The sequence below is a fragment of the Enhydra lutris genome, unplaced genomic scaffold (assembly GCF_002288905.1).
Source record: "Enhydra lutris kenyoni isolate GAN:26980312 unplaced genomic scaffold, ASM228890v2 scaffoldscaffold16, whole genome shotgun sequence".
Lineage (NCBI taxonomy): Eukaryota > Metazoa > Chordata > Mammalia > Carnivora > Mustelidae > Enhydra > Enhydra lutris.
In genome coordinates this window covers 15,896,052-15,914,978 of record NW_019154100.1, presented here as the reverse complement: position 1 = coordinate 15,914,978, position 18,927 = coordinate 15,896,052, and the positions used below count along the sequence as shown (strand labels likewise).

The 18,927-nt window shown below is 33.0% G+C and overlaps 1 protein-coding gene across 5 annotated transcripts in view; it reads left to right on the top strand.

Moving 5' to 3' along the window:
- LOC111147309 (diacylglycerol kinase beta) overlaps window positions 1-18,927 on the top strand; it is a 630,133-nt gene that overhangs the window by 330,215 nt on the left and 280,991 nt on the right. For all 5 annotated transcript variants that reach the window (XM_022503292.1, XM_022503290.1, XM_022503289.1 and 2 more), the window contains one exon: window positions 1,999-2,063. In XM_022503292.1, the coding sequence (XP_022359000.1) occupies window positions 1,999-2,063 (65 nt within the window). The remainder of the gene's footprint in view (window positions 1-1,998; window positions 2,064-18,927) is intronic.

Genomic DNA, 18,927 nt, shown 5'->3' with positions numbered 1-18,927 from the left:
TGTATTTCTAGGAGTTTACTCAGTTATAGTCCCATCTAAATGGTCTTCTTCAGATACCCTCTTTTCTTCTCCTTTCCCTTTTCTCTCCTTTCTTCTTTACCCCTCTCTGTCCTTATTATGTTGCTTTCAAAAGGAAGAGACCTGTTATTGAAAAATATATGCTTATGAAGCAAATTATACTACACAATCTATTTTTAAAAGTCTTCAGTTCTCTACGTTAGCAGGAACATATAATTCAAGCAGAAGTAAATCCAATGATAGTCTCCCTATGGATAACCAATATTGATCATCCATTCTTAGGACTTGAATCATATTCCTTTGCTTTTTGTTCAACTGGTCTGCTGGATGTATGCATTTAATTATAAGGTATTACAGATTGATTTGGAACCAGATTAGGGATAAAGTCAAAACAAATGGTTTTAAAACATTAATGATCAAGGCACATATATCACAAATAGCCCAGCTCATATATTTATTTATAATTTCATACCACTATAAAACAACATGCTAAGATAGCTATATTTATTACTTATTAATGAGAATTTAAAAAAAAAAAGGAAGAAACTCCGTGACTGGATTTGAGAGCTATTGAACCAATAAAGTGAAACCATCTTGACATTCCTACTTCTTAGCAAACCAGGAAGTTGACTATCTATATATAACAAAGATATCTTAGAACGTCAACTATACAGGGATTTGTTGCTAGCTTTTTAATAACTATTTCTATGTACACCAGTCTATATCTTTGTGTTCATTTCTCTTGTGGATTAATTCAATTACCTCATATTTTTAGAGGACAAAATGTACAGAAAAAATTACAGTGCTAGTACAGCTTTCTCTTGTGGGGAAAGGCAACTCAGTCTGCCATCTGCAGTGGGCATTGGTCCCTCTCTTGTGCCTCGTGCTTTGTTATGCATGAGTAAGCACATTAGCCTTTTCATTTCATTCATTAGACTTTTAATCCTTGATTAGTGTTTTCGAGATTCTCTCAAATACACAACTTCTTTATTTCCTTTGTGTTTGTTTTCTTTCTTTTTTTCATCTGCACTATGAAACAAAATTAACAGTTAATCGCAACAATAGCCTTGTTTCTATTGAGACCACTGGTAAATATATTAGTTTCTCATTGACATGATTAATCATGTGTAGATGAAAAATGAGAAAATATCTTCTAGCCTGGACTATAACAGCGGCAACTGTTTCAAAGTCAGCAAGGACAGTCTGTGTTTTAAAAGCTTGAATCACAGTATTCCACCAATCTCACATGATCAGTGTGATTTTGTCTCATAAAAAGTCTTGAGTGGATTTCTTAAAAGAAAGAAATCCATTAGGGTTCAGAACTGGTACCTTGGGAGTCTCGGAGGCTAGTTATTCGTCACCAATTCTCCAGAAATTTTTTTTTCTCTTTGTTGCTTTCTTTTCTCCATTAAGCGAGATAAGATAGGTCAGAAAGTTGCTTGTGGAGTGAACAATTAATAATTGCACATTCAAGACACTCTTAGAAAACTTTGAAGTCCTGTATTATGCTTAACTTTATTATATATGCAACCTCACACTATCTTTTTACTCATAATTAATCTCACAGGACTAGAAACTTCTCCACCTGATTACTTTTCCACTTAGGCCATCCTTCCAGCTATGTGTAATAATATTTTCAACTACTTTTTAACATTTATGTTCATAGACACTGTCTTAAACATACTTTGATCTTGAGGTCAAAACCAGGTAGTAAAGGAGATATATAAATTAAATAGAAATCAGTTCCTAGAAGTCAATATGACAAGTAACCAGCAGTGAAATGACATAAATCATACTTGCACTGAATTTGTGTAGATAATTCATTTTTGCCTAATTTCAGAATATCTTCTGAGCAATGATACTGTTAAGAAAGGGTTCATTTAAAAATATTATTAATTAATTTTTGTCTCTTAATCTTTATTTCCATAAGGTAGTAGGATCATAAACTGCCTCAATTTTCTTTTCTATTTCTCTCCTTAGGATGCTTCCATTGCACACAGATTCCACATCATGAGAGAAAAACACCCAGAAAAATTCAACAGTAGGTAAGGTAACAAATGATAAAATTATAATTGTGGTTTGTGTTGATGAATTATGTTATGAATAGGATCACTATATGATATAAAATATTTTACTTAAAAGGCTGGGTAACATTGGGTGTGTGTGTAAGTCTTGGGACAAAAGTGTGAATGAATTTAATTTTTCCTCTTTGGTTTTAATGAGACTCCAGTGAGGAATGCAATGGTCATCTCTAGTCCATTCTCATGTGTGGAAAAGAAGAGTTTTGAGTGTCTAAGGTGAAATGATAAGATATATGGGAAGTCTTTACATAGTTAAGGATATGAGGAGGTGAACCTCCTAAATACCAAAGGAAAACATGGAACTGTGATTTGATAGTGCTGAGTTACTGTGTATTTCAAAGGTGTCAGGTAGGGCGTGGCATCTTTGTACTGTCCGTCCAGTACTGGCCTCAACCAAAGGGAAAATAAACCAGAGAATTATCAATGCTAACATAAACTAATTTTAAAGATTTATTCTTTGAAGAGAAGAGCATTGACAATCAGAATTAGTTTTGCTACTATAGTAATACACATTTTTCCCTTCCAAATGTTGATGTTGACTTTTTTGGATATTCAGGGACAATAGGGAAAGGCTTGGTTTTGTATCTTCCCATTTCTAGACAGAAATCCTACTATCTCCCCTCCATCCCCCAGAAAAATGGGACAGAAGAAGTGAATCATCTTTGCTTCAGTTATACCTACTTCTACTGTGCTCATTTCACAGCATTACAAAATCACAATCTGCCTTTCTGTGCAGATACTTGATTTATATATTAATGTTCAAAGCTCAAGGCTCTGTAGCCCTGTATGTGGCAAGCTTAACAACCCTCAAAATCATAATTTGTGCCATTATGTTTTGCCTTTCCTCTTATAGTTGAGCCAGGTACAATTCTCGTTTAAAGAAAATGGAAGAAGTATATATATGAATATGTACATGTACACATCATATCTTTAGAAGAATTAAAAATCTTTTTACTCTGGGTTCCTCCTGGAAAAGGGAACTAAATGGTTGGGGTGGAGACTAAATTTTTACTGTATATTTTTGTGTGTGTGAATTTTATGCCATTTGTATTATAAAATTTAGTGGAGAGCTCATTAAAATTTCGTACCTGTAAGTTTTCATTTTATATAGAATAGACACTTTCATTTTACAAGATTTAATTTTATTTCATGAAATATATGAAAATAAATTGATCTAACAATGAGCTCATAATCACCTTCTAGTAAATTTCAGCACGTATTGATATACCTTGAATGTCCTGGAAATGAACATAACTGTTAATGCACATAAAACCATATTATCAAATCTAGACTGCTTGCTCAGGTGCCATCCCATGAAGCATTCCTGTGTTGATATTCATATGTTAACATATGAAGCAGTATGAAGCATTTCAAGTAAAAAAATAACTGTTTGAGAATGAGACATGCAGTGTCCCCCATCCAGGAGTTTCACAATTTTAAAAGCCCATTAAAGACTTTAAGGGGGAAAAAAAGCTTTAATGGGGAAAAAAAGTTTGATAATGTTTAAGGCATTTTTGTTCCAAACTTAGCAGAGAGAGAGAGAGAGAGAGAGAGAAACAGAAGAGATGGTGGCAGAGGAAAGAAAGGAGAATTCAAAGTATAGAGAAAGTATAGCAATGTATTCATGTGATAATCACATTGACATACTGTATATAAGAATGCCAGTATTTATGATCCTCTCTCAAGTGTCCGAGGTAATAAAACTTCTGTTATTCACATATATCTACGTAATTTTTTATTATTGATTGCAGTACTAATTTATGACATTCCTTGCTGCCCAATGTGTGGTTAAATTCTATGTACAGCAGTGTGTTTGTACACATCCCAAAGTACTTAAAAGGTGTAAAACTACATCCTTTTGAAGCTTATTTGTAAATTTGAGGGATGAATAAACCTTGTATAGTTTAAAGGGAATATTTCATTTGGAACAGTGCTAATACAGAAAACACCTTTTAGATCGGCATACTTCACATGTTTCTGTTGTGAGTTTAGAGAATGCCGGGTGTATAGTAGAAGCTCAATGTATTTTCTGTTTTTAGCTAACGGCTCTAAAATTGCATATATAACCAGGTCAGTTAGGCATATACATTTCAACCTGTACTTTTGCAGATTGTCTTCACTCAGAATTACAAGCATTTAGATAATACCCTAAACTATAATGCAACATATTCAGAATATGAAAATTTTCTAATACATTTTTATGAGGAATATTGTGCACAAGCAATTTCATACTTAAAAGGGCAGACTTTCAGATATCAACTCTTTCGTATTTTGAGGGATTTGCAAATGGATTTTTTTAAATACTCCTAATAATGGTGTTTCAGATCAGATCTCTTGTCACAATAAATCATATGCCATTAATATTATCCTCTAGCATGCTCACCTTGAAATTCATTTATATTTTAAAGAACCTGATGTTTCTAACATTATCTTAAGGAAATTAATTACCAAAATATATAGTTCTCTTTATGCTTCTTCTGACAGAAATTGAAAGAACTGGGGAAGATAATGATTTTTCCGGTGCTTAGGAGAGTGCTAGTTGAGAGGTTTATATCATATTCTTTTCCAAATTTTTATGTTAATCTAAGTTAACTGTTGAAAGGAAGTATGCTGTTTAACTTTCTAAACTTTGAGATATTCTTCAAACTGAAATCTTTCTCATTATTTTAAATTTAAACAATCCTTAAACTATTTATGCTACTATTTTTTAAATTTTTTTTATTTATGCTACTATTATTTAGAACCCTTTATTACATGATACCAGTATTTAAAACACTAACTTGTCTATTACTATTAACTATCACGTTTGTGCTCTTGTAATTAACATACATTACTGGTTCTCCTGGTCTATTGAGAGTAGAGCATTGTAAGTTCTTCCTTTAAAACAATGATATTAATCATTGTATATTGACACACTGAAATATGCATCCATTAAAATGATCATTATAAGAATTTTGAAAAAAATATAAAACTGCTTAACTCCATGAGTGAAATCTTACAACACTGACAAGGATTTACAAGTAATACGCAAAATGGAACTAGTTATAGAAACAGTATTTGTGATGTTATAAAAAGTTATTAATATTGTAGTTATAGCTTGTTTTCAAAGAACTAATTCAAGTTTCTAACAAAAAATAAACAACACTTGATACAGTTTGCTGGCAAACACTGATAGCCCACAATATTCCACAAAGATACTATTTCACTAAGTCCACAAGTAAGTGCTTATTTAATAAGTATCTGGTCTCAAACCTCCTGAATGAGACAAAGATCGTTTTCTTAGCCTTTTTTTCAGAGGAATGTACTTCATTGCTGTTCTGCTTTCTGCTTTTTATGAAGAAATCTACAACTAGAAAACTGAAATTGGTGTGTGAATTTAAGTAAAGCAGTTTAACTCATCCTCTGTGTAGCAATATCAGATGTGTTGGAGGGCCTTACCCTTCACCTGTGTGAAGGAAGAAACAAAACAGACAAATTGGTATATCAGACTTATACTTCATCACTATATTAATAAACCCTAGTATAAAAGAGAAACTAAGCTCTCCAAATTACCCAAGAAATTAAGGGCAGACATGAATTTAGAAAATTTGCCTTTGCCTTTAAAATCACATTCATTCTGTGTAGTGATTCTGTTCCCCCCACCCCCCCCCACCTTAACAGTAGACTTGGGGAGATCTTAGAGTGAGACTCTTTCTGGGACTTTAGTATCTATACATGGCATGGAACATAATGAGCCCTTTGTAGGTATTTGCTAAATGTATTTACTAAATTATTTATTACTGAGTGGTATATTTGTCTTTTAAATACCTAACTACTTTTATAGTTTACCCTTTTTATAGTGCCAAAGCTGTGATAGAAAAAATAAAGTTGAAATATGCCTAGAATGAGTCTTCATTCTAAGTAACTATTCTTTTAGGTGCTAATAATGCCTTTTTAGTTTCTCACTATGGTGTTCATGTACTTCATTTCCAAAGACCCCAGAAATATCAATAAATAAGTGAAAATCCTCCTGTTTAAATCTCTGAGCATTGTGAATGTCTTGCTAATGAATAATACAAGCTTTGTAGATTTGTTTAGCACTTGTTATCTTCAACTTTATAGGTCAACAATATGTAATCATCAATCAATTATTAATATTTTTTGGTGATAGTGAACTGAAGACAGTATAAAAAAAATCACTCCCTCTTTTTCCCTCTGTAGTAATTTTGTAAGTTGTGTATCATATGATATTAAGCCAAAGATAATAAAACAAATTTTGCATAAATGATAAGAAAAGATATTTTATGGAAGCAAATATTTTTATTGGTCAGAATAACTCATAAAATATCCTTATTGATCTTGACATGCCAATTTTATACGTGTATTTACTTAAAACTGTGTATATGTATATATGTTCTTAACTTGGAAATTGGATTTTTCCATATATTCTGTACTATATTATATGTGATATATTATAATTTCCAAGTTAATAGAGAAATAAAACTTACAATTTTTTTTTAACTTTCCAGCTTGTTGTAGGGGCAAAGCAGACAGACAAGAATAATGAAATAAAATTGTTGATTATTATCTAGACAGAAAAGTTCCAGCTAAAATTTAAGGGTTAAGAATAAAATAGTATTTCAGTAGTGATAGAATAATTCTGTATCATAACCAGGTATTTCTATTTATTATCTAAAGATCAATGAGAAGTTGTTTTTCTGAATTCAGTAAAATAAATTTTTCAGAGCTTTAAGAGGAATGCTCAAATTCTTATATCATGATGACATCTTCATATATCAGATCTTCCCCATATACTATAAAATATTTTAATGTGTGTTTAATAAAAGCCAGTTAAAATTATCTTTCAATAAATTTCATGATATAATGTCTTAATATATGTATCTTATTTTTTTAAGTCAATTACAATATGGCAAATAAAACAAGATATTCCTTCTGTTTTATCTCTGAATGTTTTTAGTACATATATTTATAGACTTTCATTTGTAGGAATACATCTTTTCTTACACTTTGAAATTATAAATTTTACATAATAACTTTTATTGGTATTTTTAAAAATCTGTAGAATAATCGATTTTTAAATTAAAGACATATTCACACTCCATTAAGAACAATGTAAGTGAAGACAGAATGGAGTCTGCATTGTCATTAAGGCATTTGACCTCACTTTTGCAACCATCAGTAAAGACAGCTTCATTATTGTATAGTGAAACATTTTATTTATTTAACAGTGTACACAATTCCACTTTATGTAAAAGGTACCATCTTTTATATACTAGGGAAATAGTACTACTGATATTAAAAATTAAACATTTTTATTAGTAGTATCCTGAATAAAATCTATATTTATTAGAAAAGTTAGTGTTGTACAGGGAGAGACCTTTTGGACAAAATTATATTCTTGTGAGAATTCTGTATCCTAAATCATTTTTTATGTTTTCATTTTCTGTATACCTAACCAATTTTTGTCTTTTCAGAAAAATAGAAAGATACTCATTTTTCATTCTCACTTAGAATGACTACTCAATTATATCTTTTAGATAACATTCCTTAACATTTTTTGTGTCAGCATTATTACTAAATCGGTGTTTCTACATGACTAAACTATGATCTGTGTATAAGCCATTTAGTGCATAGATAAATAGGTGAATTGGTAATATACAGACTTACATAGATGTATGCATATATATCCGTGATGCATAGATTTATATATATGTGTACCCATATATTTTCTGAGTTTCACTTTTTCATATTATGTAAATTCTTCATAACTATATGTATTCTTATTATACATATATTTATCATATAAGGCTTTTAAAATAATTTACTAGTAGTTGTGCTATCCTCTTCATATATTTTCATTTGTATGTTGAAACACATTTAGATATTTCATCTGAGCAGGTAGCAATATGAATGGTTATATGAGTCAGAGTTGTGTGCATACTGATATAGGACATTCAATCCACCTGAATCTTCTGGCAGTATTTCCTGGTTTCATTAAATCAGAATACTCACTTTTGTTTCCAGGCTGTTCAAAATCATGTGTGTAAGATAGTTCTTTGGAATGGCGTGAGAACTTGAGGGTAAATAAGGAAGAGATCCAATGACTTTTCTTCCTTCCTTTTTGCCTCTCTCTGATCTCTCCAAAGTTCTTATTTCTGCTCTCATTCTCTGTCTTTTTTTTTCTTTACTCTTGCCACTAGAGCGGAGTAACACAACTATCAGTGAAGATACTGAAGTTTGGATAAAATAGTGCTCATCTGCTATTGAGTTGGCTGATTATTTCTTTTGCAGACACTTATTAGAGGAGCTCTTTTTATATGATGGACATCTAGCTAGACACTGAATTTTCCTATCTGTGAGGCAAATGAGGAAAATGAATTTGGGGTTACATAGAAAGCATAGTGATAGGTTGTGCAGAAAAATATAGACAGGAAGAAAAGGTTACATTGTATTAATACAGAGGAGAGGATATTTCCTAGGGCTCCCAAGTTGGTGACCATTTAGCTCTAAATGATGTATATTGAAGTAGGGGCCACTTATATGTTCTCTGATTTAGCTGAGGAAGGAAAAACATTTATTTCTAGTTTCTGTTTGCCAGATACTTACATTTTATTAGTATCATTTTCATGCAAATATTCTAAAAATTTTCTTGTTTGATTTTGCCTTTCTTTTCCTGGGATTTGTGTTTTTGCTTTACATGTGTTTTGCATGTGTTTTATGCAAAAGTTTCATATACACACACTCACATACACACACACAAGCACATAGTCACTTCCTAGGATACCAAATTAAGAAAAGAGATTTGTGAACTAACAGTAGTTAATTCAGGGATGTCTACAAAATCACAACTGAATAATCCAAGATACAGTGAATTTTCCTGTAAGAAAGAGTACGGAATGGTAAGAAAGGAGTTTAGGGAAAATATTTCTACCCATTATTACAGATTCGATGCCTACATGGAAACTTTTGGGAAATATTTGTGAAATTAAAACAAAAGTAAATTATTTCTTGTTTGTTATAAGATGACATTATATACACATACATATGTATATTTGTGTATAAATTTTATTTTTAGATTTACATATGTATAGTTATATACATATGTAAATTTCAATTAGTGTATAGTAAATAAATGATCAATTTTTAGGCAAAAACAAAAGATAAGCTTAACCAGCGGTTAAAGCTGATGTTTCTGGGAACCTTATCCCTAGTTTACAAAGTGCTTTTGTATTAAAAAACGCTAAAGGTCCCATTTCCTTTGTATCCAGGCCCATTCCCTTTTTCGGATTGGTCTGTGGAACTATAACAAGAACCAGTTGTGCTCTGGGGACTGAGGGGATCCACTGAACTAATGAGACAAGGGGCAGCTGACTTTGGGAAATGAGCATTGACCGATGTCAATGACAGAAATTTTTCTTTAGACATTCATAGATATTTGGAATTGAATATCATCCAATTGTTCTGTTCTTTAGTATAGATACAGCTAGTTCCACATAAATTAATTTGATATTAAGTTTAAATATCTAATTTATAATATCCATATGCTTTAGAATTCAGTTATCAATAATATAATAAAAGTGTTTTTTTGGTTGTTATAGAATAAACTCTCTTGATTCTTGGTGGAAATAATCCCTGGGAACAATTTTGAGAACCCTTTTTATATCACCTTTTTATAGGACATATTAAGTATACAGTAAGTCTATCTTGAACTCTTTCCAAAGAGGTTAATCACCTCATTATAAGGTAATTTTACCTAGAATAATCCTCTAGCATGGCTAATTGGAACTAATTTGGTGTTCTCCATTGCCTCCTGTTCTACCTGAGCATTAGTTACTGACGCCTTTCTTTTGGGAATACATATTCTTATACAGATATGTTCAGCATTATTTGCTGACTGAGAGTAATTAATCCTAATATATTAATCTCAAATGACTAATGTACTTTAAAAAAAAGAATAAGAAGAATTCCCTGATATAAATTTTTTTGAAGAGAAAAATAATATTCTCACTTAGGCAACATTTTGAAGTTTGTATATTCTGTTTTATATTTCTACATGACTGGTATTTTCACCAAGTAGAGAATCTTACTTAAGCACACACACACACACACACACACACACACACACACACACACACACACACACATATATATATATATACACACACACACAAGTCCTAAAATATGAAGAATTTATTTCCTCAGTGGGTAAGATTTCTGGAGAGAATTAGAAAGTATAAGTACAACATCTTGATTTATTATGATTTTTAATTGTAATTTCTCTGTATTTTCTCTCTTCTCATCTTTGCTTCTAGCAAGAAAAATACCAGAAACTCTATATAGCTTTATTCTATTTTTTTAAGATTTTATTTTTAAAACAATTTTTTAAAAGATTTTTATTTATTATCTGACAGAGAGAAAGACAGCAAAAGAGAGAACACAAGCAAGGGGAGTGGGAGAGAGAGAAGCAGGCTTCCTGCTGAGAAGTAAGCCCAATGAAGGGCTTGATCCAAGGACCCTGGGATCATGACCTGAGCCAAAGGCAGATACTTAACCACTGAGCCACCCAGGCGGCCCTAAGATTTTATTTGGCAGCATTTATAAGGGGCCAAAAATATGCTGAGAATTGTCAAGGTATCCCTGTTTCATAACAAACTATTTGCCAACATATAACTATAGTTCACTATTCTTTACCCATTAAGATTGTTCCTGTGTCGTCTATACCCTCACTAATGGCTTCCTAAGGCTTCCTCATTGTCTACCTGTCCCTTCTAGATTCTGTTCATCCTTCAGTTCTGAAGCAAATATTGTGGCAACATTTTACTTCCACGGATCAAAAATCTCTTCTGTTTTCTCTGGCTACATAACAAACACTTGAAAACTTTGCCATATAAAATAGCTGTTTTATGTGCGTAGCTTCCATGGGTCAACAATTTGAACAGGGCAAAACAGGGATGACATATCTCTTTCATCATCTCCAGGTCCTCAGTTGGGCAAACAGGATTGGAAGGGATTGGATTGGCTGGAGGCATGGTTACTCTCGAGTCTGGTTGCTGATGCTGGTTGTTGGTTGAGATTTACCTGGAGCATTGTGTTGGTCAGTGTCCTTTCCTTCCTCTGTCTTTTGTTCCATCCAAGCCATAACAGTTTAGATGATGCCTGTCCACACCGGGGAGAGTCATCTACTTTGCTGAGTCCACCAATGTAATGCTAATCTCATCCAGAAACTTTTGCACACACACACACAATGTTTAATCTGGACACTCTGGGGTCAGTCAAATTGTCACGTAATATTAACTGTCAGAGCACCTGCAGTTGACTTCTTTATGTGACCTGGGCTTTCTCAGTGTGATAGCTTAGTATGGCCATACCTGTGAATGGCAAGCTCAGGCCTCCACAAGTGAGTGTCTCAAGAGAACAGGCGGAAGCTATATACCCCTTTTTCACTTAGCTTTGGAAGTCTTAGAGTTTCATGTTTACTGTACATTTATTGACAGACTTTCATGATCACGAAACTTACCGGACTGTTTGGCATTGAATATTAATCCTGCATATATTTCTTTCCCCATTCCTCTCCATCCTTACAGTACCCATTTCTAGTATTCCCCCATTCTTTTCAGGCCTTCTTGATTTACTCTTAGAAGTGACCCTGACTTCTATTTCAATAAGAAAAAATTAAAAACACCCCATAGTAAGTGATGAACTTAACTCCCAATACCAGAGCAACAATGCATCTGCATCCACATCCATCCTTCCCTCAACCTTTGAACGCAGCATGTAAGCTAGCTATCTCTTAGTCAAGGGCCGGTGTGCCTTGTGACCTATGTCCTCTCTGTCCCACAGCCACTGTCTATTTCCCTCAACCTTGGACTGGACTTTAACCCTCTCTCCTACATCTTCCCTGTCCAACCACTCCAAGTTCTTTTCTAACAGCTTCCAAACAAGCTATGCCTAGTTTCTCTTCATTGTTAACAAAAAAAAAAAAAAAAAAGTCTCCTGATCTTGCTTTTCTTCAGCTTACCTCATGTCTTTTATCATTTTCACAACCAGACTCTGAATAAATTATCACTACTGTCCGGTTGCTCATTCATTCCTTTTTGAAAACCATTCCAATCGGATTCTCTTTATGTGTAAGTGAAAACTGTTCTTACACACACACACACACACACACACACACATATAGTTTTATATATATATATATATATATATATATATTTTTTTTTTTTTTTGGCCTCTACAGAAATTGAATTTGAATTTGTCATTTACTCTCATCCTAAAACTTCTGCTTTGGTCCATAAAATACGCTGTTTTAACTGTTCCGACTCAGTGTGAATTTATTTATGACTTCCTTCTGTCTAATCAATCCATAATTGTTCTTGGTCTTCAGAATTCTGAGATAACACTCTTCCTTAGTTTATCTTCTCAAATCTCTTCAAACTTAAAGATTGATCTTTTTTTTATAAAGATTTTATTTATTTATTTGACAGAGATCACAAGTAGGCAGAGAGAGAGAGAGAGGAGGAGGAAGCAGGCTCCCTGCTGAGCAGGGAGCCAGATGCGGGGCTCGATCCCAGGACCCTGGGATCATGACCCGAGGGGAAGGCAGAGGCTTTAACCCACTGAGCCACCCAGGTGCCCCAAGATTGATCTTTTTAAAATGCTTTCTTTTCTTGAACCAACTAATTGTTCAAATCCTTACTAGGCCCTTGACGATCTGGTTCCTGGCCTGACTTTGGGCCTTCTCTCTGAGTTTTGTCTTCGCCTTTTGTTATGTCTGCCTTTCCCAGCCTTTTAAGTCAGCGATTGCTCTTCAATAGACTGAAGATACCTGCTTCCATGCTGCTTCCTAAGGATAGTGCTCCCGTGTTCTGCCATCTAGATCAGGCTCCCAAACCACCCTGCACTTCCTTTTTGTAGAATTTGTAGAGGATTAATACTTGAAATATTACTTGGTATATTGTTTTAAATTCCTTCATGTATTTTGCTTTAACTATCTGGCCCATCCTTTTCCCAAACTATGCTTTTAATGCATTTACCACTTCATGACTGAGTTAGGAAGAAAGAGATTACAGTTCTCAGTGATTACATTTCAAGATACTTGAAATTCTTGTCAGGGACCAAAGTTTGAAAATAGTTTTGGAAATTTCATAATTCTGACTTATAAATATCAAAAGTAGAGGTCTGAAGGACTCAAAGTATGAGATGCGTGTTAAAATCATGATTCTAATATCATAGAGATCTTGAAGTGATCTGAAACAATAGGAAAGCTTTATTTAAAAATGTGTGTATTTTTTATGGCACTTCCAATGTGTTTGGCAATATATAGTTAACTAGTAAGTACTTGGGAAATCACTTTTGAAACTTGTGGTACACGGGAAATCATGATAGTGGAACTAGGCAAAGCAAATATTACAAATAAAGGGAGATTTTACTGATTGCTATTTCTGATACTGTTTCTAACTTAGAATTTTTCATTTTTATTTTTAAAAATCTAATTGTGCTTTTGTCAGACTTTCAACTTTTCAGAATACTAAACATTTTTTTTTAAATATAGGCTTCATTACAATACTAAGCCTAACAAATCTGTGGAATCGTTAATGCAGAATAACGTTTATTTTTGTTTACGTAGACACACGTACATAGCTTTTATTAAAGTTATTGGAATGAAGTCAGATGTTTGTTTTAGCAGATTTTTTTGCAATTTGATGTTTAGTATTTTTAAACTATTTTTTTCTTATTGTGGGAAAACATATATAACACGTTTCACTTTAATTATTTTTATGTGTACATTTCAGTGGCATTAAGTACATTCATATTGTTGTGCAACCACTACCACTGTCCATCTCCAAACGTTTTTACCTTCTGAAACTGAAGCCGTCTTCTCAGTGCCTGGCAACCACCATTCTACTTTATGTATCTATGAATTTGACTCCTCTAGATACCTCCTACAAATGGATCTGTGCAGTATTTGTCCCTTTTTTGATTTTTTCCTTTAACATACCTTTAGTTCATTTTGTAGCACGTGACACCATTTCCTCTTGCCTTCCTCAGCTTAACCACTGTTCCATTGTATGTACATACTTCATTTTGTTTATCTGTTCTCCTGCTGATAGACATTTGAGTTGTTTCCATCTTTTGGCTATTGTGAATAAATCTGCTAAGAATAGTGGTATACAAATATTTGTCTAAGTCCTAAGTTAATTTTAAATTCTTTGAAAGTCAAGTTTAAAAAAAGTTATAATCTACATTAGAATAATTTTATCCAGCATGGACATTAGATAGGGCTTAGGACATCTCGGTCTTCTAGTAATTAAGTAATTGGGTGTTTTCTGGGTTTCATTCTCTTCCTTCCTTCTTTCCTTCCTTTATCATTTCTTCCTTCTCTCTCCCCCTCTTTCTCACCCTTTTCTCCCCATCTTTGGAGTATAATAGAAAGAGAAGTATTGTTCAATACTGACTTTTCTTTAAAACTTATATGGGCCTCTTATTTTATTTTAGTATTCCCTTGACTTGCTATGTAATGTGCCTTTTAAAACTAGGTCACTCCTCTTCTCTGAAAACTTTTATTAAGTGCTGAGAGAAAACTGAGTAAAAGTATTTAAGAAACTAAGTAATCTCCAAATAGGAGATGTACCCCATAACCAAAATGTAAATGTTTTATGTACAGACATAAAATATATACAATTTTCTTAGACAAATATTGACTCATGAGAAATTAATTACTTCTCATTTTATGGCTTAATATTCCGGTATTCTAAGAATACTCTTTTACCTATCATTTATTCAGTAAAGAATTAAAGATATGCATATTTCTTTTCATTTTAAAAATAAAATGATTACTGCTAAGTTTAGGGGAAAAAAAAAACAACAAAGTTGACAACTTTAACACTGGCACCCATAAGGCCATTTTACATTATTTTCCATTATTTTTAATGTGTAACTTGAGAAATATTTATTATACTATGAAAGTACTTGGAAAATAAGTAAGGTTAATAATTAAATATTCTGCCTGCCCTTGAAAAGTCTGTTGTCCAGCAGGGGAGCCAAACCAAATATGTAATCACAATAAAATGTGGTAAAGACTGTCACTGAGGTTAAGTGCAGAATTGAGTGCATTGTGCTGCCAGGGGGAAGTGTCTATTTCTGTCTGCAGTAAGGAAAGAAGACATCCCTCCAAAAGGTATTCTTGTACCCATACCACTCCTTACAGCATTGTCACCAGGTTCCTCCACCAGAAGTCACACATGTCACTTGTGCTCACATTATGTCTCACACTGTGAGGCACTCACCCTACAAGGTAGGAGGAATTCAGGAAAATGCCATCTCTTTCTGGGGTGGGGGGCAGGGATGTCATGTGCCCACCTAATGCCTGGAGGTGTTAGTATTAGCAGAAAGAAAGGAAAATGAATAATAGGGGTCATTCAGCCGTCTCTGCCAAAACTTTTCTATATTATAAAAATGATTTGGGCTTTTCATAGTCTTCAGGTTTCTTAATTCATTTTCTTGGCTTTAAGCAAGTCACATCTAAATTTCTAAGGCTCTCATCTTCTACTGGACCTGTTTAGTAATGTAATAAAATTACTTCTAGTTACTATGAGAAAACCTTATGTCACAAAACCTGCTTGTAGTGTAAGCAGTCAGCCCCCCATTTATATGCTTTTATAGGTTTAAATCTTTGCATGTACATGTATCTCTAAGCAGACCACATACCACTTGTGCCATCCTTGTAACTTGCTGATAACTTTATTATTCACTGTGATGGCATAATTTGTTTTATTTTTACACATAGCTGTATTCAATTATTTACATACAGTTTTTTTTGCATATTTTCACCTTACTGTCATTAATATTTTTCTTCATTCATTCTGTTTTAATTTCTAAGGCATGTTTGAAGTAAGAGGGTCATTTGGAACTTTGATGATCACATCTAAGGTCCAGAAACATTTGTGCAATGTGATTCATGTCATCTCTGAATTTATGAATATGAAATCTGTGTTCACACTCAATTACTTTAATTTTATTGTTTTTTTTTTTACATTTCATACTAGATGCTTTATCCTGTTTTGTATTCACCCAATGATCTAAGCAATATTCAAATTTATTTAAACTAATAAATGGTCATGTGACATAAAGGAAAGAATGCACAATCTTATAAAAGCTTTCTATTTCTATCTGTTAATTTTGCCATTTTTTTATTAAAATTTATTTTAAAAAGAAAAAAGGGCCTGGGTTATTGTGAAAATTTAAAATCGTGCCACAATACTTAGTACCCATCTTATTTTTATTGTGAATTCTTGTAGCCTTATACATAGAATTATAGATCTAATAGTTGTCTTTTGTTATATCAGTGTATTATAACAAAACTCATCATTAATTCTTCTCGAAGGCTGGACTGTGTTCTAGATAGTGCACCAAATGGTTCTGCTGGGTTATTTTATTTAATCAACACACAACCCTAGCAGATGGTTACTATTATTATCCCTTTTTTACCTATTAGAAAACAGAAGTATAAGTAACTTGCCTTTACGTAACCAAAAATGGTCCAGATAAATAGTTAATGCATATCTCCAACTAGAAAAGGTTTTTATTGCTCAGGGTAAAAGCTAAGTTTGATACCATTCCAGTCTCTGAGTTAGTATGGGGAAAGATGCATGCAAACACGCACATACAGTATTGTGGGACGAATGCAGTACTCAGAGAATCACACCTAAAGAGATACACAGGAGAAAATAGTGCTCATGTAGTGATGGGGTGATGGTCCTAGGAAGGCTTTATAGAAGACATGATACCTGGATGTCTTTCTGAAAGTAAAGTAGTAATTTACAAATAACTGGAGTCAATAGAAGGAATATCATGTATTAAAGTGGCATAAAACACATCAATATGTGGCAACAAGGAGGGAAGGAAGAAAGAAGTTAGGTAGGGAAGGAGAGGGATGGAAGGAAGAAAAGAAGGAAGGAAGGAAGGGAGGAAAGAAAGTCAATCTGAAATGTGAGAAACGGAGGACTGAAGGGCATTCGTTGATCATAGTGATCAAAAAGATCTTGGGTCGTCCTATGGGAAACGTGTACTTCATATTTGATGTAATATGAAATGATTGCAAGGCTTTAAACAAGAACAGAAGATGAAAGAAATGTACTTTTAGAAGAGGAAAGTGGTTACTGTTCCCCAGCTTAGTAATTGGTACGGGTATGAATGTGGATGTGAAGGAAGGCAGAATGGTAACAATACTAATTAAGAGGTGACTATAGGAAGGAGAGATGGTGGTCGGAGGAAGATTATGAATTTGGTTTTGTATCTGTTGAATGGGCGGTATCTGTGGTATATCCAGGTCAGTTACATAGACAGGAGATCATTGTACTAGCCCAGGATGTGGTAGGTTGTCTGGGATGGAGATGAAGAGCTAGTATAATAAAGGAGCCATTTTTGCTCCATCATCTGTAAACTGGAGCATCAAAAAAATCCAAAGTAGTGATAAGTGGATTTTTTGACTGAATTTGAAGTATACTTTTTTATAATAAATACTACTTATGATTTTTGAAGACTGTGACTTAAAATCAATGGTGAATTATATTTTAATATATTATAAAATATAATTATATATAATTAAAGTATTGTAATTATATAGATATTGTTAACTACTGGTTTTATCAGGAACACCTATTTAGCATTTGTTTAAATCATTTGTTTATTTAGACTATCAAAAGTATTTGTTTATTTAGGCATAGAAAGTTAGTAAATTGTTCCTTTAATTTTTGGTGCAAGCAATTTAAGAATCTAACTTCATTGTGATCCTCACAGAAAATTCATGTTGTCACAATACTTATAATTCAGGTCAAAGTCACATTCTTACGTAAAGTTTCCATACATTCTGAATTCCAGAAAGTAAGAAGTTTTAGGGCATCCTTTTTATAAGCAACGCTCAGAAAGACTTTCTGATTTAATGAAGTTGAATAATCCAGCCAGCAGAGGGCGCCGGCGCACATGCACTTCGTCTTTGCAGTGATCCTTGTGATCCAGAAAACACGGGGAGAGTCCTTTTTAATAAGCACACCCGCAAAGCAGTTGTTTTTGTTGAACGTTGTGTTAATGTCAGAACTTAGATATTTATACCAGTGGTCCTTCTCATGTGAAAGTTTGCGTGTCTTTTAGCAAAGTGTACTTTGAATTGTATTTGAATGCCAGCCAGCACACTTGAGAGTCTGAAATAAAATGCCAAAATCTGAGCAGTCTGTGTGGGAGGTCGAAGGTCATCTGTTACCTGAGTCTTGCTGACTAATTAGGGAGCTTTCTATCACATTTGATGAACAAGAGCAGTTTTAATCTGATGTGGAAGAGACTTTACTTCAGTGAAACTAAAAGTCAAAGTGTTGAACTCCTTTGTAATTGTAGCATTACTAATTAAATAAATGCCAGAATGTCTGAAACAGTTTTCTATTTGGAACTGAGGGCATTCTAAGAAAAAATTCTTATTAAAAAAAATTCTTAGATAATTTAGGAATGATAGCATTGCTATGGTGTGATGCTTAGGTTATTTAAAGGATTTTTTTCCTACATAGATATCTGGTTTAGAAGTATTAAATAATTCTTAAAAAATATTTTATAAATATCTCAAAAATGCAAGTAATACTATACTTCCTTTAAAAGCATTTTAACAAATCTCATATTTTACATACATTTATGATTATAATTTTTCTTGTATTTCCAATTTAGATGAAAGCAGATAAAGTGTGTGTGTGTGTGTATATATATATATATTTTTTTTTAACTCATAGTGGTTTTTCAATGTGCAGAAATTATTGGCTACTGTGTATTTTAGGTAATCACTTAA